The sequence below is a fragment of the Scylla paramamosain genome, chromosome 26 (assembly GCF_035594125.1).
Source record: "Scylla paramamosain isolate STU-SP2022 chromosome 26, ASM3559412v1, whole genome shotgun sequence".
Taxonomy (NCBI): Eukaryota; Metazoa; Arthropoda; class Malacostraca; order Decapoda; family Portunidae; genus Scylla; species Scylla paramamosain.
In genome coordinates this window covers 17,983,312-18,006,590 of record NC_087176.1, presented here as the reverse complement: position 1 = coordinate 18,006,590, position 23,279 = coordinate 17,983,312, and the positions used below count along the sequence as shown (strand labels likewise).

Here is a 23,279-nt window from a genome sequence, read left to right as displayed (position 1 = left end):
GACCCCAGTATTCTTAAAGGTGTCCCTGTTACTTCTCTCAGGAGGGGTGTGGCTCATCTGGTTAATCTTACAATTTAGTTTCCATGCTGCTAATTGCTGACTTAAAGTATAACCACTACTGGTGTCTACTAAGGCCAGCACTAATCGATGATTTACAATGATGAATATGGTAGGGGAGGTATTTTCCTGTGTTAGTCAAGTATGGTATCTGGTCTTTGGGGGTCCCCAATACTCCTGGGTGTCATGATTATTCTTATGGCAGTAAGTATGGCATTTCTTCCTACTACATTCTTTTATCAAACCTTCCACTTTCCTTGACAGTTCTTTAATTTGAGTTAGTAAGGTATCCTGATAATGGGGTGGTTTTTCTTGATCCACTTTTTCTTCCCGCTTGTTTACTGCATACATGTCTGAATATGATTTTACCAAAAGGAACTGTTTTTCATGTTCACCTCTATCTATAAATTCAGTTAGAGGGTAGCTCTCTTCTAAGAAGGCCTCTAGTTTCTTTTGGGCCTCAGGTGGCAATCCATGACAAAGCTTTCTTTTTATTGTTTGGTCTTTACTGGGAAACTTTTCTTAAGGGAAGTTAGTTTCTATTACTGCATATTGACATCTAAATTTGTGATTAAATGAATAAAGGTAAATCATATTGCAGCTCTTCAGGTTGCTTCCAAGCCCTGTCAAAAATGCATTTCAGTGGTAAATTAATTCTGAAGAAAAGTTTTGAGGGAATCCCAGGTTTGACAAAAATTTTTCTGCTGTTGATTTTGTACTAACAAGGCAATTTGAGAGCTCAATTTAGTTTTGGCAATCTGCACCCTAGCTTCATCATCTGGGAAAACCTGTTTTACTCTGTCAAAGAACATATGTAGTTTTCCTCCTGCTTCCAAAACCTCTAAATCACGTAAGGACAGTTCTGGGATATCCCGAAGTTTTACTAAGGAGGAGGCTGAAGGGAAAGTGACTGTAGCCTTGGGTGGTGAAGCCATCTTCCTTTTCAAATTTTCAATTGTGTCATTCTGATGAGCAATTATCTCACGTAAGGCAGTTATTTTATTTTCTAAATCATGCATTGTCAGCTGATTGGTTTCCTCTGCTTTAAATTCTGACTTTATGGGATCCATTTTTTAGGTGTGGACTTTAGTGATGGCTTAATTTCCTGCAAGGAAATTAAGCCATCACTAATTTCCTTTTTACTTACTGCGATGGGGTCAGCAATAAATTCTCAGGTAACAGTCACCACTAATGTCCCTTACTCTGATTCATTATCTGAAAGATATTCCCTGATGCACTGAACAATTTTGTCACATTAGTTTTTCCTCTCTTCTGTAAAGTGTACCCCATCAGATGACAATTGACTCTCATGAGTTACTATGTTAAACTGAATGAACCTGGTGTTAGGCAACCTTCTCCCTAATTTTCTATTGATACCATTTTTAATTCTATTATACGGAATTAGGTTCACAGAGTGCTCATCAGGATATTCTCTTGGCTCTACTAGTACCAGCACTACAATGGCATTACAGTTGGTTTTAATTGCTTCCTTGATGTCTATGATATTATTTACAACTTCATCAGTATGATACCTTCTTCAGTATCATTGTTTCCTAACCAGCAAATACAAAAGTCATGAATTCAATTTAGAACTTAATTTAGCTTCCCTTAAAAAAAAAAAAAAAAAAAAAAAAAAAAAAAAAAAAAATGAATAGGTTTTATCTATTTGATATTTTATTCCATGACACTATAATGATATTCAGGAAAACTAAGCCTACCGTGGTGTTCACGAGACATTGCTGCTAATCAAAAACATGACTGAATTACCAGTTCAAAGCAAATCATTGATCTTGTCTCCCTGCACTCCCTTGTTACACGGGCAAGCTTTACGTTATTGTCACTCATCAGCACCTCTATATTTTTGTATTATTACGTGTCATGTCAATAAAATAACGAAATGCGCTGATTCTGAAACAGTGAAGCAACATTACAGGAATAATAGGGGGTTGAAGAAATGGAAAGAAAATTTTTACTCACTTATTTATTTATTTATTTTTCATATTTTATGCATAGTCTGCTGTAACAATTTATACTCAAGAGATGCAGCAATGTTTTCTTTTTAAACTCGATGGTAGGTTCAGTTTTTCTAATCATCATCTGGTAGCTTGAAACAAGACATAACTGTGTGATGTCCAGTTTCCTCTCTTCCTCCGTACAATATCATTTAAGGGTGGCTGCCGCGGTTGTCGCGCAGTGTATGTGCAAGTGCGTGCGTGTGTGTATGTGCAGAATATATCCATCTGATGTGAAACGCTGATAGTGATGTGGAGAAAGCAGATATGAGCAATGGTATTATGAAAAATCATGGCCAACATTGCATGTAATATGTACTACACTATAGGTAATCGGACGGAATGGCGCCGCAAGATAAGTTGAGGGCGATCCATAGAATATTGTTCGTCTCGTGATGTTTACTCGTACTAAATACACGATCCCCTGGTCGGGAAGAGCGAAAATCCAGAAAAGCCGCAGACCTCAGGGTAAAGCACGGGGTTCTTATGTGCGTGTTCTCCCACGCCGGCATATTCAAGCAAAAGTATATCTCACTTCAACTTCTTAAATCTTTACTCCTACTCACTTCACGTGGCTGAATGAAGTATTAGTGTAAAAGTATATGCCCTTACCTGTTCTTTGAATATCATATGAAGATTATACGCCCATTGATAGATGAGTACAGATTACTGAATTAGGATAACTGAAAACACATAATTATAGACAGTTGTCCATCCATAGTGGACTTCCTGTCAATGGTTTAGTAATAAAAAACATAACTTTTTAACGTTTTGAGAAACACAACCAGAAAACCCTTAACTTTTGTTTTATTGTACAAATCCCTGGTTAGCGTTATTTACTGAACTTAGCGGTGAGCTAGCACTCATGCTAGAATGGCGCATTTATACTGTGTAGCGAAAAGAAAAAATGAAAAACAGAAAACAGTATCTCTTTTGTTTTCCGGAGAACACAAGATATAACTTTGACAAGTTGCTACAAATTGACTGTTGTGTCATTCTCTATTGTAAAGACTGTCTCAGGCGGCGTCGGCGGCTGCGGAGCCTATTATCTTTCTCACACGCTTCCTCCCTTGTCCACTTGGTAATTCCTTTTGCTTCCCTAACACATCTGAGTAACTGCTGGGGGGAATGTGTCTTCGTGATGCAAGATGTGGAGGCTATGACATTGGTGGTAATAGAAGTACCAATGGTGGTGGTTACAGGAGGGGTCTGTGGTAGTGGTGGTGGAGAGGACGAGTGCCGGAGATAAGGCAGACGTGATGCAATGTAATTTTTCCCTCCCATGACCACGTGCCACATGCTTTCTCCTCTTCACGTTCTTCCCTCTTTGTGCTATGCTGGTTTCAGGCATGATTGATGATAATTCAGAAGAATATGAAATGATTTGGAGAGCAAGAGAAGATGGGCGTAGTGCGTTGTGCTGGATTTTGCATCAATGATAGTGGTGTGGTGAATATGACGCGACCCTCCTTCGCTCATTCTTGCCATAGAATTGACCTTCTTTACTAGAAGATCTTTCCCCTTCCCCACATAAATAGGTTGTGGAGAAACAACAGTAGCACTGCTGTCACTAGCAATCTTATATCCATCACCATCACTGCAATAACTCAGTATGGTATCCGTGTCTCTACCCATAATGGTGTTTGTGACTGCCTTCTAGTAATCTACCTGTTTCACAAATATTCAAGAACTTCCTGATGTCCTTGACGAGTGTTGAGGTCAAAGGGCCCCATTTTGTGGATAAAATTGACTGGAAGTGGGAGAAATGGGATGTCTAGCAGCCATCATATTAAAGTCAGAAGAGGTGGGAACTAGCGGACATCATCTCGTAGCTAGCGCAATGCATAACCTGACCAGTACTTAGTCAAGAGAGCGTGGGTGGATATTGTTTGAAAGAAAACAATATGCTTACTCTACTTCAGGTCAAATTAATTTAATTTGACTGCGCGCTAATTAAGAAATGCCTTGTCGACCAGTGCCGACACCAGCGGTTTAAGCCCAGGCACCAGGTATCGACTATTGTTGATACCCGCGCTTTAAGGGTTAGTGTGTTTCACGTCGTCCATCACTCGCTCATGACAGTACCTCACTTCCTTACCGTATCACATCAGCTCCTTGGGATTCAGTCACTGTTGATTTGCTCAAGTTCCCATTTAGAGAATGGTTACCAGTATCTTCTCGTATGTGTTGAAAGTTTCTCACGTTTCACCATTCTCGTTGCTCTCAAGGACAAAACTACAAATTCTGTTGGTCGCGTTATCATCGATAATGTTACGAGGGCAAGGAAAAGTGTTTTCACGGTTTCAATTTAGCGGGCTGCGCGGCCATGTCAGGGAGCTTTGAGTTGTGTAGGCAGCAGAGACAGAAGGGACGCCGTGACGTCTAGCTGCCTGAGGCGCCTTCTGCTTCGCCTTTGTGCCCTATCTCCGCAGGTGTGATCCCCTTGTACACCTGTGCTGAGATACACTGACTGTAGTAAGCGACAGTGACTGCTGGTATAGCCTGTGACTTGTGATATAGGGATAAAACTGCTTGCAGTGGTGGCGTTTACCCTTCACCTTGTGCCCGGTACCTGCTCCGGTGACCTTGAACTTGTACATATGTGGTTTCCGTCAATATAAGGCAGTAAAGGATTCCAGTTTTTGCTTGTACCCTTTCCCTGAGTGTGTGAACAACCAGACAGTAGGGAAATAGCCTGGTAAGTCCTCGTTCCAGCCCGTATCCCTGTAATAAATACTGCCGTCCCGCCCCGGCACCTGTATCTTCTCCTTCGCCTCAAATGTCGTCTACGCGATTTTCAGTACACCCGTAAGGACATTCATAGTCAAGCTCTTAGATCTCAAGACAGCAGAGCAAATTATCCATGTCGATTACCTCAAACGCGTTAACAAAGGGTTCAATGAGAGTGTGCACACCAGGTATCACTTTATTCAGACTCAAGTGATCCTCATACCTAGCTCCAAGTATGAGTAGCTTCACACACACTTTCTTCTTTGATACAAAAATTTCGCACTCACTCTAAGGTTTAATCATCCTTAGTTTCTATATTTTGTAAATATGTGCATATTCTCTTTTACTTAAATGTACTGTATTATAGATTTTATCATGTCTGTATTATAATTAAAGGTAGTTTCCGTACTCTCTCATATGCCATGTATTAACTATTATTAGCTCATATCTTATCATTATTATTATTATTATGTTCAAATCCGAGAATGCATTTTTCGTTGGGGAAGGCCCTGTATATATATATATATATATATATATATATATATATATATATATATATATATATATATATATATATATATATATATATATATATATATATATATATATATATATCATGAAAATGATATTTATGAAATTATGCTTCTTGTACGGGTTGATTGCACGCATGTAGTTCGTCATTTGCTCGTTCGCTGACGTGGCAACGTCTTGGAGAGGGCTGTCTGGCAGACTTGAGCCAGTCCTGCCGGTCTACACCGTGTGGATGGTTCATCTTGCTAATATGTTATGTCGTGTGACTACGTCTCTTGAACGCTTGGATTTGGTGGTGCAAGGTGGCCAGAGTGTGGCGCCAGTGCAAGGGATCTCAGGACTGCTTCGGGCTCCGTAGTGATGTATGTATGTATGTATGTATGTAGTGATGTATGTATCATTAATATACTACTGTGTTTTTACGTTGTATTGTACGGCGGGCTTACAGAGTTACGTGATGTTGGGTGAGATAGTGTTATGATGAATATTCAGTATTGGTGATACATGTTTAGCTGTGATAATAGGGCAGGTTTTATTGTTGTGGGAATGTATGACGTGATTCAGGTTACGCTGTATTGTAACAGTCCGAGTGGTGACACGTGCAGATTTCAGGCGGCTGTCCAGCACTGTGCTTTGGACGAAAGTGCTATATGATCACTGATGTATGTATACCCTTCAGCATTATGTTTCTTTCCGTATAGTGATTATTATTTACATACTTATGCATGGTGAAATTAGTTTAGGGATTTGGTACAACATTTTCGCTTTTTCTCGGGGATATTTTACCACTATCAGCATTGGGTTTATGTTTTGGGGTGTATTTCTATGATCATCATTGTGAGTTTATTGATTTATTGTACTGGCCAGGATTACATTGTCTTATTGTGATGTACTTAACAGATTGAAATTAAACATTTGACAACGCTCAGCCCGGCTACTTTTGTTCTACAATATATATATATATATATATATATATATATATATATATATATATATATATATATATATATATATATATATATATATATATATATATATATATATATATATATATATATATATATATATATATATATATATATATATATATATATATATATATATATATATATATATATATATATATATATATATATATATATATATATGATAATTACTCCCAGAGAGGTCTAAGGCACTGTTCAAGGGGTGCTGTGAACTTATCATTAAACCCAGCTGTGACCTCACTGAACGTTTCCCTTTGTGTCTCACAACACAAGGGGGCAGTCACAGCTTGCCCTCTAAAGACAACTCTCTTCCTCCACACAAAACTACAAGCACCTAATAACACACACACCCTTCACTCAAAAAATTTTAAAATCATGGCGACCACTACACCAGCCTCGGATTCCCCATCTGGGGAGGGGACCATAAATGTCCCCAGGTCGGACTGCCTTTCTGTCGACGACCCTAAGTGTCTTGACACCCTCCTCAACTTTTTCTTCATTAACTTCTGCAACATTCGCGGTCTAAGATCTAATTTTCAATCTGTAGAAGACCACCTTTCTTCTTCTAAACCTCATCTTCTTTTCCTCACTGAAACTCATGTGTCTGAGGCAACTGACAGTAGCCCCTTTTCTGTTCCCTTCTACTTTCTCTATCCTCATTTTCGATCCAAAGCTGGATGCTACGTTTATGTGCGCAATGACTTAACCTGCTCTCGTGCCCACGCTCTTGAATCTTCCGAGTTTTCCACCATCTGGCTACGACTACAGAGTCCCTCTCATACTAAATTTATCTGTGCTGTATACCTCTCTCCTAACTCCTCTGACTATAAGAAATTCTTTGACAACTTAACTTCCAAAGTGGAGCACATTCTGACCCTCTTCCCTTTTGCAGAGATCTCCATTCTTGGAGATTTCAATGTTCACCACCAGCTTTGGCTTTCCTCTCCCTTCACTGACCATCCTGGTGAACTAGCCTACAACTTTGCTATCCTCCATGACCTAGAGCAATTGGTGCAACACCCTACTCGCATTCCTAACCGTCTTGGAGATACGCCCAACATTCTTGACCTTTTCCTAACCTCTAATCCTTCTGCTTATGCTGTCACCCTTTCTTCTCCGTTGGGCTCCTCCGATCACAATCTCATATCTTTATCTTGTCCTATCACTCCAATCCCTCCTCAGGATCCCCCTAAGAGAAGGTGCCTCTGGCGTTTTGCCTCTGCCAGTTGGGGGGACCTGAGGAGGTATTTTGCTGATTTTGTGTCAGAGACCCGTCTTTGTGTGCTGAGCGCATAACAGAGGTGATAGTGTCTGGCATGGAGGCGTACATTGCTCACTCTTTTTCTCGTCCTAAACCTCCTAAACCTTGGTTTAACACAGCTTGTTCTCGTGCTATACATGATAGAGAGGTGGCCCACAAAAGGTACTTAAGCCTTCCATCACCAGAATCTCATGCACTTTATATTTCTCCAACTCCAACTAGCCAAAAACTCCTTCATTAACAGAACATGTCAAAACCTTTCAAGATCTAACTCCCCTCGTGATTTCTGGCATCTAGCCAAAAATATCTCCAATAACTTTGCTTCTTCTTCTTTCCCTCCTCTACTTCAACCATATGGCACCACTGCTATCACATCTATTTCTAAAGCTGAACTCTTTGCTCAAACGTTTGCTAAAAACTCTATCTTGGACGATTCTGGGCTTGTTCCTCCCTCTCCTCCACCCTCTGACTACTTCATGCCACGTATTAAAATTCTTCGCAATGATGTTTTCCATGCCCTCGCTGGCCTAAAGCCTCGGAAGGCTTATGGACCTATTGGGGTCCCTCCTATTGTTCTCCGAAACTGTGCCTCCGTGCTTGCACCTTGCCTAGTCAAACTCTTTCAGCTCTGTCTGTCAACATCTACCTTTCCTTCTTGCTGGAAGTTTGCCTACATTCAACCTGTTCCTAAAAAGGGTGACCGTTCTAATCCCTCATACTACCGTCCTATTGCTTTAATTTCCTGCCTATCTAAAGTTTTTGAGTCTATCCTCAACAGGAAGATTCTTAAACATCAATCACTTCACAACCTTCTATCTGATCGCCAGTGTGCGTTCCGTCAAGGCCGTTGTACTGGTGATCTTCTGGCTTTCCTTACTGAGTCTTGGTCATCCTCTTTTAGAGATTTTAGTGAAACTTTTGCTGTTGCCTTGGACATATCAAAAGCTTTTGATAGAGTCTGGCACAAAGCTTTGATTTCCAAACTACCCTCCTACGGTTTCTATCCTTCTCTCTGTAACTTCATCTCAAGTTTCCTTTCTGACCGTTCTATTGCTGCTGTGGTAGACGGTCACTATTCTTCTCCTAAATCTATTAACAGTGGTGTTCCTCACGGTTCTGTCCTGTCACTCACTCTCTTCTTATTATTCATTAATGATCTTCTAAACCAAACTTCTTGTCCTATCCACTCCTACGCTGATGATACCACACTGCACTTTTCCACGTCTTTTCATAGACGTCCAACCCTTCAGGAGGTAAACATAGCACGCAGGGAAGCCACAGAACGCCTGACTTCTGATCTTTCTAAAATTTCTGATTGGGGCAGAGCAAACTTGGTATTGTTCAATGCCTCAAAAACTCAATTCCTCCATCTGTCAACTCAACACAACCTTCTAGACAACTATCCCCTCTTCTTCAATGACACTCAACTGTCCCCCTCTTCTACACTGAACATCCTCGGTCTGTCCTTTACTTATAATCTGAACTGGAAACTTCACATCTCATCTCTAGCTAAAACAGCTTCTTTGAAGTTAGGTGTTCTGAGACGTCTCCGCCAGTTTTTCTCACCCCCCCAGCTGCTAACTCTGTACAAGGGCCTTATCCGTCCATGTATGGAGTATGCTTCACATGTCTGGGGGGGTTCCACTCATACTGCTCTTCTAGACAGGGTGGAATCAAAAGCTTTTCGTCTCATCAACTCCTCTCCTCTAACTGACTGTCTTCAGCCTCTCTCTCACCGCCGCAATGTTGCATATCTAGCTGTCTTCTACCGCTATTTTCATGCTAACTGCTCTTCTGATCTTGGTAACTGCATGCCTTCCCTCCTTCCGCGGCCTCGCTGCACAAGACTTTCTTCTTTCTCTCACCCCTCCACCTTCTGTCCACCTCTCTAACGCAAGAGTTAACCAGTATTCTCAATCATTCATCCCTTTCTCTGGTAAACTCTGGAACTCCCTGCCTGCTTCTGTATTTCGACCTTCCTATGACTTGAATTCCTTCAAGATGGAGGATTCAAGACACTTATCCACCATTTTTTGACCACTGCCTTGACCGTTTTACGGGACTGGCATTTCAGTGGGCATTTTTTTTTATTGATTTTTGTTGCCCTTGACCGGTGTCTTTCTTACATAAAAACACACACACACACACACACACACACACACACACACACACACACACACACACACACACACACACGTGAAGGTTCTTGTATTTAGAAACAGGGAAGATTCATATAAATGACAAGCATAAAAATAACGAAATTGTTCCCGCACACTTGAATTGAGGTCATTGTTATAATATATATTATCGTATGCCAAGTTTAAATTACATGATGCACTAACTTACTTCATGGTGAGTGCATCGGTGAGGCCGTCGATGATGTCAGTACCAGCGTACATCAGATTACCTAAGGTACTGAATACCTTAGAGTCAGAAGATCTGAAGAAGTTTCTGTAGTAAACACCATAGGATGCAATGGTGATTCTGTTGGTAAGAAAGATATTATATATATATATATATATATATATATATATATATATATATATATATATATATATATATATATATATATATATATATATATATATATATATATATATTTTTTTTTTTTTTTTATGTAGGAAGGACACTGGCCAAGGGCAACAAAAATCCAATAAAAAAAATGCCCACTGAAATGCCAGTCCCATAAAAGGGTCAAAGCAGTGGTAAAAAATTGATCAATAAGTGTCTTGAAACCTCCCTCTTGAAGGAATTCAAGTCATAGGAAGGTGGAAATACAGAAGCAGGCAGGGAGTTCCAGAGTTTACCAGAGAAAGGGATGAATGATTGAGAATACTGGTTAACTCTTGCGTTAGAGAGGTGGACAGAATAGGGGTGAGAAAAAGAAGAAAGTCTTGTGCTGCGAGGCCGCGGAAGGAGGGGAGGCATGCAGTTACCAAGATCAGAAGAGCAGTTACCATGAAAATAGCAGTAGAAGACAGCTAGAGATGCAACATTGCGGCGGTGAGTGAGAGGCTGAAGGCAGTCAGTTAGAGGAGATGAGTTGATGAGACGAAAAGCTTTTGATTCCACCCTGTCCAGAAGAGCAGTATGAGTGGAATCCCCCCCAGACATATGAAGCATACTCCACACATGGACGGATAAGGCCCTTGTACAGAGTTAGCAGCTTGTGGGGGGGGGGAGAAAAACTGGCGGAGACGTCTTAGAACACCTAACTTAATAGAAGCTGTTTTAGCTAGAGATGAAATGTGAAGTTTCCAGTTCAGATTATAAGTAAAGGACAGATCGAGGATGTTCAGTGTAGAAGAGGGGGACAGTTGAGTGTCATTGAAGAAGAGGGGATAGTTGTCTGGAAGGTTGTGTCGAGTTGATAGATGGAGGAATTGAGTTTTTGAGGCATTGAACAATACCAAGTTTGCTCTGCCCTAGTCAGAAATTTTAGAAAGATTAGAAGTCAGCCGTTCTGTTGCTTCTCTGCGTGAAATGTTTTACCTCCTGAAGGGTTGGACGTCTATGAAAAGACGTGGAAAAGTGCAGGATGGTATCATCAGCGTAGGAGTGGATAGGACAAGAAGTTTGGTTTAGAAGATCATTAATGAATAATAAGAAGAGAGTGGGTGACAGGACAGAACCCTGGTTAGTGACGGGAGAGGAAAGCCAAAGCTGGTGGTGAATATTGAAGTCTCCAAAAATGGAGATCTCTGCAGAAGGGCAGAGGGTCAGAATGTGCTCCACTTTGGAAGTTAAGTAGTCAAAGAATTTCTTATAGTTAGAGGAGTTAGGTGAAAGGTATACAGCACAGATAAATTTAGTTTGAGAGTGATTCTGTAGTCGTAGCCAGATGGTGGAAAACTCGGAAGATTCAAGAGCGTGGGCACAAGAGCAGGTTAAGTCATTGCGCACGTAAACGCAACATCCAGCTTTGGATCGAAAATGAGGATAGAGAAAGTAGGAGGGAACAGAAAAGGGGCTACTGTCAGTTGCCTCAGACACCTGAGTTTCAGTGAGGAAAAGATGAGATTTAGAAGAGGAGAGGTGGTGTTCTACAGATTGAAAATTAGATCTTAGACCGCGAATATTGCAGAAGTTAATGAAGAAAATGTTGAGGGGGGGTGTCAAGACACTTAGGGTCGTCGACAGAAAGGCAGTCCGACCTGGGGACATTTATGGTCCCCTCCCCAGATGGGGACTCCGAGGCTGGTGTAGGAGTCGCCATGATGATTTTGGAATTTTTGAGTGAAGGGTGTGTGTGTTATTAGGTGCTTGTAGTTTCGTGTGGAGCAAGAGAGTTGTCTTTAGAGGGCAGGCTGTGACTGCCCCCTTGTGTTGTGAAACACAAAGGGTAACGTTCAGTGAGGTCACAGCTGGGTTTAATGATAAGTTCACAGCATCCCCTGAACAGTGCTTTAGACCTCACTGGGAGTAATTATCGTTTCTGCAGGTGTCTACTGCCTCCTACTGGGGCACAGCAAACTAGATATTTTTCAATGCCTCAAAAACTCCTCCATCTATCAATTCGACACAGCTTTCCAGACAATTATCCCCTTTTCTTCAATGACATTCAACTGTCCCCCTCTTCTACACTGAACATCCTCGGTCTGTCCTTTTCTTATAATCTAAACTGAAACTTGACATCTCATCTCTAGCTAAAAAGGCTTGTATGAAGTTAGGTGTTCTGAGACGTCTCCGCCAGTTTTTCTCATCCCCCCATCCCCCAGCTGCAAACTCTGTAAAAGGATCTTATCAGTCCATGTATAAAGGGGTTCCACTCATACCGTGGAATGAAAAGCTTTAATCTCATCAATTCCTCTCATATAACTGAATGTCTTCAGCCTCTTTCTTATCGCCGCAGTGTTGCATCTGTAGCTATCTTCTACCGCTATTTTCATGCTAACTGCTCGTCTGACCTTGATAACTGACCCTATTCGGGGACCGGCATCTCAGTGGGCTTTTTTTTTTTAATTGGATTTTTTGTTGCTCGGTTGGTTTCCCTCCTACATAATATATATATATATATATATATATATATATATATATATATATATATATATATATATATATATATATATATATATATATATATATATATATATATATATATATATATATATATATATATATATATATATATATATATATATATATATATATATATATATATATATATATATATATATACAGAGACAATTTGGAGACAATACGCCAAATATTCGGCGACTTTAAAAAAAAAATGACATTACAATTTAAAATTTAAAATTCGGTGACATGGTCGCCAAATAGTCTGCGAGATGTTTCTGAATTGTCCCCGAAATGTCGCAACAGTGTCGTGTACAGTTGCCAAAATGTCTCGAAATTGTTGAGGACGGTAAAACACGTGGTCATTTCGACGACATGGTCGCCAAATTTTTCCACGACTATGGTCGGCGACCAATTCATGACCAAATTCCGGCTGTGTAATGCTAGCTTAAGACAAAATACTCGCGCCTTGCACGTGGTCTATTTTGCTTATAAAAACACACAATCATGCGCTAATATCCTTACAAAAAGGAAGATAAATCATAATTTTTGTTATTTAACCAAAGAAAATTTAAAGAGATGGCACTAATAACGCGAAATTAAGAAATTTAAGATTTTACCGTTTTGTTCTTTAAACATCTCTTACTGGGGCTTATGTTTTATACTCAACCCAACCTTAAGCACGATAATGAGATAAGCAGAAGGCTAAGAAGGCTGACCAGAATGCATAAAAATTTTGTTAATGACTGCTTCAGAGTCCTTGGTTCACCTGATTGTGGTGTGCTGACTGATAGAAGCAAATCGTGAGTGGTGAAAAGTGGCGGTGTGTATAGTGCTCCGTGCACCGAGGACACGAAACTTATTTATAGGTGTTTTGTTGTGTTGTCCTCCAATTTTTGACGATAGTTTCTGACTCTGGGGACTGGCACCTCAGTGGGCCTTTTTTTTTTCTTTTAATTTTTTTTTATTGCCCTTAGCTGGTATCCCTCCTACATGCAAGAAAAAAAAAAGTTTACTCAACTGTAGTATCTGGCTGTTTTTTCTAGAATTATTCAAGATATTATATGTGTTTAGACTGGATTAAAGATATTGTCTGTGGTTTACTTTAACTATCAGTTGTATGTGCTTAATGAGCCCTGTTGGGAGTTGCTATTACTTGATTAAGAATTGACTGTGTGAATAACGAATCTTGGTGATGGCTTTTTATTCATGGTTAGGTATTAGATGTAAGTGTTCTTGATGCTTTAAACTTAAAATTATGCTTGTTGTCTTATCTCCAGAAAATCCTACTAAATGACAGCAACTCGGATCTAAGGATAAAGTTTACTCACTTCTATTCCTGTACGTCATTTACAGTTCACCCTCGCCTCTTACCTTATTGGAGGATCGATAGCGTAACGCAGCATTTTTTTTAACCTTTTCTTATCTTACCACACCTCTTCTCTTTGTCAAGTGTAAGCAGTCCAGCACTCCTAACTCTGGCTAAAACAAGGGTTCTCATCCAGGGGGAATTTCCCCAAGGATGAGAAATTTAGGTTTTCAGATCGGCAAACTCAGACTGTTATAATAGTGATTTTTTTTAGTGCCTTTCAGTTCCCCATGGAGGAACAAAATTCAGTATGCATCGGTTACCTGATGCAAGGAGCCTATCAAACTGTTCAGCACAAACTGCTGAACCGTAAGGATCAAAATAGATTACCCATAGACAGGGCTGCCACTAAGGAAAAACATAGGCGCCACTGAGTGGTCCGTCTTCAAGTACCCTTACGAAAGCTTACGGTTTGTTTAAACTCTAAGGAAAGCGTAAGCTATTTTTTGTAAAACTCCACTATAAAAATAATCCATGTAAAATTGTAAATGTATATGTACTAATATGGAAAAAAAATAAAGGACTTTTGGTATTATATGCATATTATATGGAATGCACTTTTTGAGGCAGAGAATCTTGGAAAGGTTGGGGGGGAATGACATTCTGACATATGTTGAAAGGGTACATGGGGCAAACAAGGTTGAGATCCCCTGGGCTAAAATGTAGTTACAGAGACTACAACTGGAGCACTATTAGAAAGATCGCATAAAGTGAAATACTGCTTGATCTTTTATTTTGTTTATCCTCCAGAAGTAAAACACTGAGGATGCCAATATCATAGACAAAAACAATAAATTTAACGCTCTTCCTCATACATTAACACAGTTGAAACAGAGGCTTTATATTTCATGAAATGAAAAGTACACTGTTGTCAGAAAATGCCCCTTCAATACTTCTGAGGAACACTGACATTATACCATTATTTTACATACATTATTATATATACTTTGAATACTTAACTTCCAAAGTGGAGGACATTCTGACCCTCTTCCCTTTTGCAGAGATCTCCATTCTTGGAGACTTCAATGTTCACCACCAGCTTTGGCTTTCCTCTCCCTTCACTGACCATCCTGGTGAACTAGCCTACAACTTTGCTATCCTCCACGACCTAGAGCAATTGGTGCAACACCCTACTCGTATTCCTGACCGTTTTGGAGATCTTCTGGTTTTCCTTACTGAGTCTTGGTCATCCTCTTTTAGAGATTTTGGTGAAACTTTTGCTGTTGCCTTGGACATATCAAAAGCTTTTGATAGAGTCTGGCACAAAGCTTTGATTTCCAAACTACGCCCAACATTCTTGACCTTTTCCTGACCTCTAATCCTTCTGCTTATGCTGTCACCCTTTCTTCTCCGTTGGGCTCCTCCGATCACAATCTCATATCTTTATCTTGTTCTATCACTCCAATCCCTCCTCAGGATCCCCCTAAGCGAAGGTGCCTCTGGCGTTTTGCCTCTGCTAGTTGGAGGGACCTGAGGAGGTATTTTGCTGATTTTCCTTGGAATGACTACTGCTTCCGTGTCAGAGACCCGTCTTTGTGTGCTGAGCGCATAACAGAGGTGATAGTGTCTGGCATGGAGGTATACATTCCTCACTCTCTTTCTCGTCCTAAACCTTCTAAACCTTGGTTTAACACAGCTTGTTCTCGTGCTATACATGATAGAGAAGTGGCCCACAAAAGGTACTTAAGCCTTCCATCACCAGAATCTCATACACTTTATATTTCTGCCCGGAACCATGCCAAGTTTGTTCTCCAACTAGCCAAAAACTCCTTCATTAACAGAAAATGTCAAAACCTTTCAAGATCTAACTCCCCTCGTGATTTCTGGCATCTAGCCAAAAATATCTCCAATAACTTTGCTTCTTCTTATTTCCCTCCTCTATTTCAACCAGATGGCACCACTGCTATCACATCTATTTCTAAAGCTGAACTCTTTGCTCAAACCTTTGCTAAAAACGCTACCTTGTACGATTCTGGGCTTGTTCCTCCCTCTCCTCCACCCTCTGACTACTTCATGCCACGTATTAAAATTCTTCGCAATGATGTTTTCCATGCCCTCGCTGGCCTAAACCCTCGGAAGGTTTATGGACCTGATAGGGTCCCTCCTATTGTTCTCCGAAACTGTGCCTCCGTGCGTGCACCTTGCCTAGTCAAACTCTTTCAGCTCTGTCTATCAACATCTACCTTTCTTTCTTGCTGAAAGTTTGCGTACATTCAACCTGTTCCTAAAAAGGGTGACCGTGCTAATCCCTCAAACTACCGTCCTATTGCTTTAATTTCCTGCCTATCTAAAGTTTTTGAATCTATCCTCAGCAGGAAGATTCTTAAACATCTATCACTTCACAACCTTCTATCTGATCGCCAGTATGGGTTCTGTCAAGGCCGCTCTACTGGTAATCTTCTGGTTTTCCTTACTGAGTCTTGGTCATCCTCTTTTAGAGATTTTGGTGAAACTTTTGCTGTTGCCTTGGACATATCAAAAGCTCAACATATATCAAAAACATATCAAAAGCTTTTGATAGAGTCTGGCACAAAGCTTTGATTTCCAAACTACCCTCCTACGGTTTCTATCCTTCTCTCTGTAACTTCATCTCAAGTTTCCTTTCTGACCGTTCTATTGCTGCTGTAGACGGTCACTGTTCTTCTCCTAAATCTATTAACAGTGGTGTTCCTCAGGGTTCTGTCCTGTCACCCACTCTCTTCTTATTATTCATTAATGATCTTCTAAACCAAACTTCTTGTCCTATCCACTCCTACGCTGATGATACCACCCTGCACTTTTCCACGTCTTTTCATAGACGTCCAACCCTTCAGGAGGGAAACATATCACGCAGGGAAGCCACAGAACGCCTGACTTCTGATCTTTCTAAAATTTCTGATTGGGGCAGAGCAAACTTGGTATTGTTCAATGCCTCAAAAATTCAATTTCGCCATCTATCAACTCAACACAAACTTCCAGACAACTATCCCCTCTTCTTCAATGACACTCAACTGTCCCCCTCTTCTACTCTGAACATCCTCGGTCTGTCCTTTACTTATAATCTGAACTGGAAACTTCACATCTCATCTCTAGCTAAAACAGCTTCTATGAAGTTAGGTGTTCTGAGACGTCTCCGCCAGTTTTTCTCACCCCTCCAGCTTCTAACTCTGTACAAGGGCCTTATCCGTCCATGTATGGAGTATGGTTCACATGTCTGGGGGGATTCCACTCATACTGCTCTTCTAGACAGGGTGGAATCAAAAGCTTTTCGTCTCATCAACTCCTCTCCTCTAACTGACTGTTTTCAGCCTCTCTCTCACCGCCGCAATGTTGCATATCTAGCTGTCTTCTACCGCTATTTTCATGCTAACTGCTCTTCTGATCTTGCTAACTGCATGCCTCCCCTCCTTCCGCGGCCTCGCTACACAAGACTTTCTTCTTTCTCTCACCCCTATTCTGTCCACCTCTCTAACGCAAGAGTTAACCAGTATTCTCAATCATTCATCCCTTTCTCTGGTAAACTCTGGGACTCTCTGCCTGCTTCTGTATTTCCATCTTCCTATGACTTGAATTCCTTCAAGAGGGAGGTTTCAAGACACTTATTCATTAATTTTTGACCTCTGCTTTGATCCTTTTATGGGACTGGCATTTCAGTGGGCATTTTCTTTATTAGATTTTTGTTGCCCTTGGCCAGTATCCTTCCTACATAAAAAAAAAAAAATATATATATATACCACGATTTTTAATGCCATCGTGTCCGCATGGAGGTGCACCAGTTTCAGCGTGTCAGCTGTGTAATGACCACATGTTTCACATTCATAGTATTCATAAAATGATAGGGAAATAGCACTGCAGGTATAAACAAGGCACTGTCACAACTTGGTTTGCACATAATCACAAGGTGCACTGTAACACTAATAATAATATCCTCAACACCGCTATACTCACGATGGATTTCCATCTCGTTCGACTTGGCCATGTAGATCCCAATCTTACAGGCAGTGTACATGTACTTGATGCTCTTCTTCGCATAAAATTCTGGGTGCTCCCTGAATTAATACATGGCCTCTTGTTCGTCGTCTGCGGATAAATTGTTAAGTGGGGCCTTGTTTTGTTGTCTTGTTTCTCTGCATAAGCGCATGAGACGACTTATCCTCGTTCTCATCATCATCCTCGTTTTCCTGTGCTGCTTCGGGATGGTGGGCGTTTCTTGGCTCGGGTGGTTGCCCTTGTGCCCTCACTGGCAGGGGTGAATCTTTTTGTGCTGGCGGCGAATTGAAGAACTAGTGTGGTTGTTGCTTTTTTTTTTTTTTTTTTTTTTTTTTTTTACATCCCACCCGTGACGGCATTTGCCTTGCCGTGATTAGTTCGGCGTCATTTTCCCGAATATTCGGCGATAGTCACGAATACTCAAATTATAACGGTCTAAAACCGTCAAAATTTTTTGACATTTCCCCATACGTCGTGAATTGGACGTCAAATCGACGGGTACATGGGGCCGACATTTCAACGTCGGTGTTTGTTAACGGAACAGACGGGAAACACCGAAAAATCTGCAAATTCAGCTTTTAGAACACACACACACACACACACACACACACACACACACACACGAGCGATCATATACGAGTACTTGTTACAAGGTAATTTTTTCTTACTTTTCGACAAATGTCACGAGCTCCTCTAGTGTCTCTGGCCGCTTCGGGTACTTAGGGATGGTGAGAGAGGCTATGAGACTGCTCCTGTAGGCCGTCCCTACCACCACACCGAAGAACAGCCAACTTGCCAAGAGAATATGACTGGCATGCCTTGTTGAGAGGCGACCAAAGAGTCCCTGACCCAGCAGGGTCCCCACCGCCTCGAGCACTACCGACCCACCACTCAAGCGGCCGTATCGATTCCGCCACATGTCACTCCTGGTAATCTGTGAGGCACGCGTATGTACAGTTATACTTTATACATATACCATGAGACTGTGCATCATTCAATGTATTATGGGAAACTTGTACTAGTAAAAGAGCCTGGATTTTTTTTTTTTTATACAAATGATTTTCATGCTTTCACAAAGTTAAACATATGGTTACATTTACTTTGACAGCACTAGATTTGTGCCGATCATTTTAACATTTCAGGAGGAGGCAGTAGACACCTGCCGAAACGATAATTACTCCCAGTGAGGTCTAAAGCACTGTTCAGGGGGTGCTGTGAACTTATCATTAAACCCAGCTGTGACCTCACTGAACGTTTCCCTTTGTGTCTCACAACACAAGGGGGCAGTCACAGCCTGCCCTCTAAAGACAACTCTCTTCCTCCACACAAAACTACAAGCACCTAATAACACACACACCCTTCACTCAAAAAATTTTAAAATCATGGCGACTCCTACACCAGCCTCAGAGTCCCCATCTGGGGAGGGGACCATAAATGTCCCCAGGTCGGACTGCCTTTCTGTCGACGACCCTAAGTGTCTTGACACCCCCCTCAACTTTTTCTTCATTAACTTCCGCAACATTCGCGGTCTAAGATCTAATTTTCAATCTGTAGAACACCACCTCTCCTCTTCTAAACCTCATCTTCTTTTCCTCACTGAAACTCAGGTGTCTGAGGCAACTGACAGTAGCCCCTTTTCTGTTCTCTCCTACTTTCTCTATCCTCATTTTCGATCCAAAGCTGGATGCTGCGTCTATGTGCGCAATGACTTAATCTGCTCTCGTGCCCACGCTCTTGAATCTTCCGAGTTTTCCACCATCTGGCTACGACTACAGAGTCATTCTCATACTAAATTTATCTGTGCTGTATACCTCTCTCCTAACTCCTCGGACTATAAGAAATTCTTTGACTACTTAACTTCCCTTTTGCAGAGATCTCCATTCTTGGAGACTTCAATGTTCACCACCAGCTTTGGCTTTCCTCTCCCTTCACTGACCATCCTGGTGAACTAGCCTACAACTTTGCTATCCTCCATGACCTAGAGCAATTGGTGCAACACCCTACTCGTATTCCTGACCGTCTTGGAGATACGCCCAACATTCTTGACCTTTTCCTGATCTCTCATCCTTCTGCTTATGCTGTCACCCTTTCTTCTCCGTTGGGCTCCTCCGATCACAATCTCATATCTTTATCTTGTCCTATCACTCCAATCCCTCCTCAGGATCCCCCTAAGCGAAGGTGCCTCTGGCGTTTTGCCTCTGCTGTTACTGCCTGCTTCTGTATTTCCACCTTCCTATGACTTGAATTCCTTCAAGAGGGAGGTTTCAAGACACTTATCCACCAATTTTTGACCACTGGTTTGACCCCTTTATGGGACTGGCATTTCAGTGGGCATTTTTTTTTATTAGATTTTTGTTGCCCTTGGCCAGTATCCTTCCTACATAAAAAAAAAAAAAATATGATCTCAAGATATTCATTTAGTTATTTTTCAGATGGGTCGACGGTTCTGAAGGTTTGGCATGGTAGTCTACTCCGATTTTCTTCCTTGAATCCTGCCAAGCTGTTTGCTATCATGCGGGCTTTGCGTGCTCCGTGTTGTTTACAATAGTCGCAACTGACAGACTGACAAGTCAATAAGCTTGAAAAAGTCAAGTCCTTAGGTATTTAGAGACTTCAGTCCTTCACATATCATCTGCGTCGCTTTCACACACTTCATCAAGACCAAGAACGTAACCATTATCTATTTCTCAGTTTGATTAATATTTAAAGCTTTGTTACAGAAATATAATTACTTTACATTGAATCTGCTGCTTCTAATATCAGATTTCAGATCCTCCACAAAGTCACGCACAAGAACATCACATATGATAGTTATACGCTTTGATCTTTTAAGCTTAAGGTCTTTGTATTGTCCACGATTAGAGAAAACAAAGAACATTTATATGTTAAACTATTCTTAGAGCACAATGTTGAGCAATGAATTGATGTTACCCTCTACCTCGCGCATATTATGACTAGTTTCTGCTGTCTCTCGAAAGAGAATGGCTGAATTATTTATTTTTTTACTTCGCTGTCTTTATGTGCCGTTCGATATCAGCTTGGCTGCTACGGAACATTTGCGGTATTTGGAGAAAAACAAAAAACTTCATATTATCACCATCTGTCTTCTTTTTAGATGTGGATTATTGTAGTCATCGGTCTCTGAATTGTTGTGAATACTTTTCATTCACTGTATCAGAGTATGTAATAATGACACAAATGACACAAGCGACTGGAAATTCGCATGCCACTCACACAGTCCACAAAATCTGTATTACGAACATGGCTGGTCTCTAAATCCCTCTGGATTCCACAGTAAGTACTTCAAGTAATTACTGTGTTTGTACGATATTTTTGAGATATCTGCAGAAACATAAAATATAGTGCCGGTGTGGCAGAATTATATGTCCGGGGAGTCCGGATGCCGCGTTCGCTGCCAGGCGTGCAGCGTCTACACATCACCCACTTGCAGCCCGCCGGCGCCTGACGCATATTTCCAAAGTCCGGAAGAATAGTTTCCAATCACTCTTGAACACGCGAGACTGGCTAGGTTAAGTTAGGTTAGGACTAGGTTGGGTTAGGTTTAGACTTTCATGAATAGGAAAACTGAGTCTTAAAAACTATTACAGTGGTAATATAATAAATAAGTAACTTTTTAACAATAGCAAAAATGAAAAAAAAAAAAAAGATGACCGTCAGCCACATTCCTTTAATTTTCCTTACAGTATCAAAATATTTTTTGTTGCTCAATGATCTTGTAATGTGTTAATATTTATTAATTATTATTAGCGTTAACAACTTTAGAGCATTAGGATAATGTATAGCTTTAAAATCGAACTTCACTCGAGATATAGTGATGAGTGAGCTTGTGTGAGTTTTGTGTGGAGGAAGAGAGTTGTCTTTAGAAGTATGTTCTCGGTGACCTGAGTGTCTCTGAACTATTAAATTAATAGACTAGTAGACCGTGCATTGTGACAGATATTACTTGGGAAATATACTTTGAAGAATCCTACAAGAAGGAGTGCTGCTTTGACGCCAGAATTGAAATTAATTACATAGCGTTCTTTAGCCAGTGGGAAAATACAGCTCTGCAACAGTGAAAGCATCCGTGTCTTATTTAACTTCTTGGTAACATAGGACTATGTAACTATTACTCATTTATTTGTATGTTTCTGAGTGAGAGAATGCCTAGATTTGGTATTCAGCCAATTTTTTTCCTTCTGGAATAGGAACATCTCGTCATTGATCCAGGTACTAGGTTTCCTGTATGGGAGTTTTCGGCCTTAGTGATCGTTATCTTCTCTATACTAAAAAAAATGAGAATAAATATATGTCTCTCTATCTGTCCACCTATCAATTAATCTATATCTGTCAATCTGTCTATCAATCCATTCTCTCTCTCTCTCTCTCTCTCTCTCTCTCTCTCTCTCTCTCTCTCTCTCTCTCTCTCTCTCTCTCTCTCTCTCTCTCTCTCTCTCTCTCTCTCTCTCTCTCATATATATATATATATATATATATATATATATATATATATATATATATATATATATATATATATATATATATATATATATATATATATATATATATATATATATATATATATATATATATATATTTTTTTTTTTATGTAGGAAGGACACTATGCCAAGGGCAACAAAAATCTAAAAAAAAAAAAAAAAATGCCCACTAAAGTGCCAGTCCCATAAAAGGGTCAAAGCAGTGGCCAAAAATTGATGAATAAGTGTCTTGAAATCTCTCTCTTGAAGGAATTCAAGTCATAGGTAGGTGGAAATACAGAAGCAGGCAGGGAGTTCCAGAGTTTACCAGAGAAAGGGATGAATGATTGAGAATACTGGTTAACTCTTGCGTTAGAGAGGTGGATAGAATAGGGGTGAGAGAAAGAAGAAAGTCTTGTGCAGCGAGGCCGCGAAAGGAGGGGAGGCATGCAGTTACCAAGATCAGAAGAGCAGTTAGCATGAAAATAGCGGTAGAAGACAGTTAGATATGCAACATTGCGGCGGTGAGAGAAAGGGTGAAGACAGTCAGTTAGAGGAGAGGAGTTGATGACACGAAAAGCTTTTGACTCCACCCTGTCCAGAAGAGCAATATGAGTGGAACCCCCCCAGACATTTGAAGCATACTCCATACATGGACGGATAAAGCCCTTGTACAGAGTTAGCAGCTGGGGGGGTGAGAAAAACTGGCGGAGACGTCTCAGAACACCTAACTTCATAGAAGCCGTTTTAGCTAGAAATGAGATGTGAAGTTTCCAGTTCAGATTATAAGTAAAGGACAGACCGAGGATGTTCAGTGTAGAAGAGGGGAACAGTTGAGTGTCATTGAAGAAGAGGGGATAGTTGTCTGGA

At 40.6% G+C, this 23,279-nt stretch overlaps 1 protein-coding gene across 1 annotated transcript in view; it reads right to left on the bottom strand.

The window, feature by feature from the left end:
* LOC135113928 (uncharacterized) overlaps nt 1-23,279 on the bottom strand; it is an 81,154-nt gene that overhangs the window by 54,355 nt on the left and 3,520 nt on the right. The window contains exons 3-4 of the mRNA XM_064029535.1: nt 18,600-18,865; nt 9,924-10,061 (exon numbers count right to left, since the gene is read on the bottom strand). Coding sequence (XP_063885605.1) covers nt 9,924-10,061; nt 18,600-18,865 — 404 coding nt within the window. The remainder of the gene's footprint in view (nt 1-9,923; nt 10,062-18,599; nt 18,866-23,279) is intronic.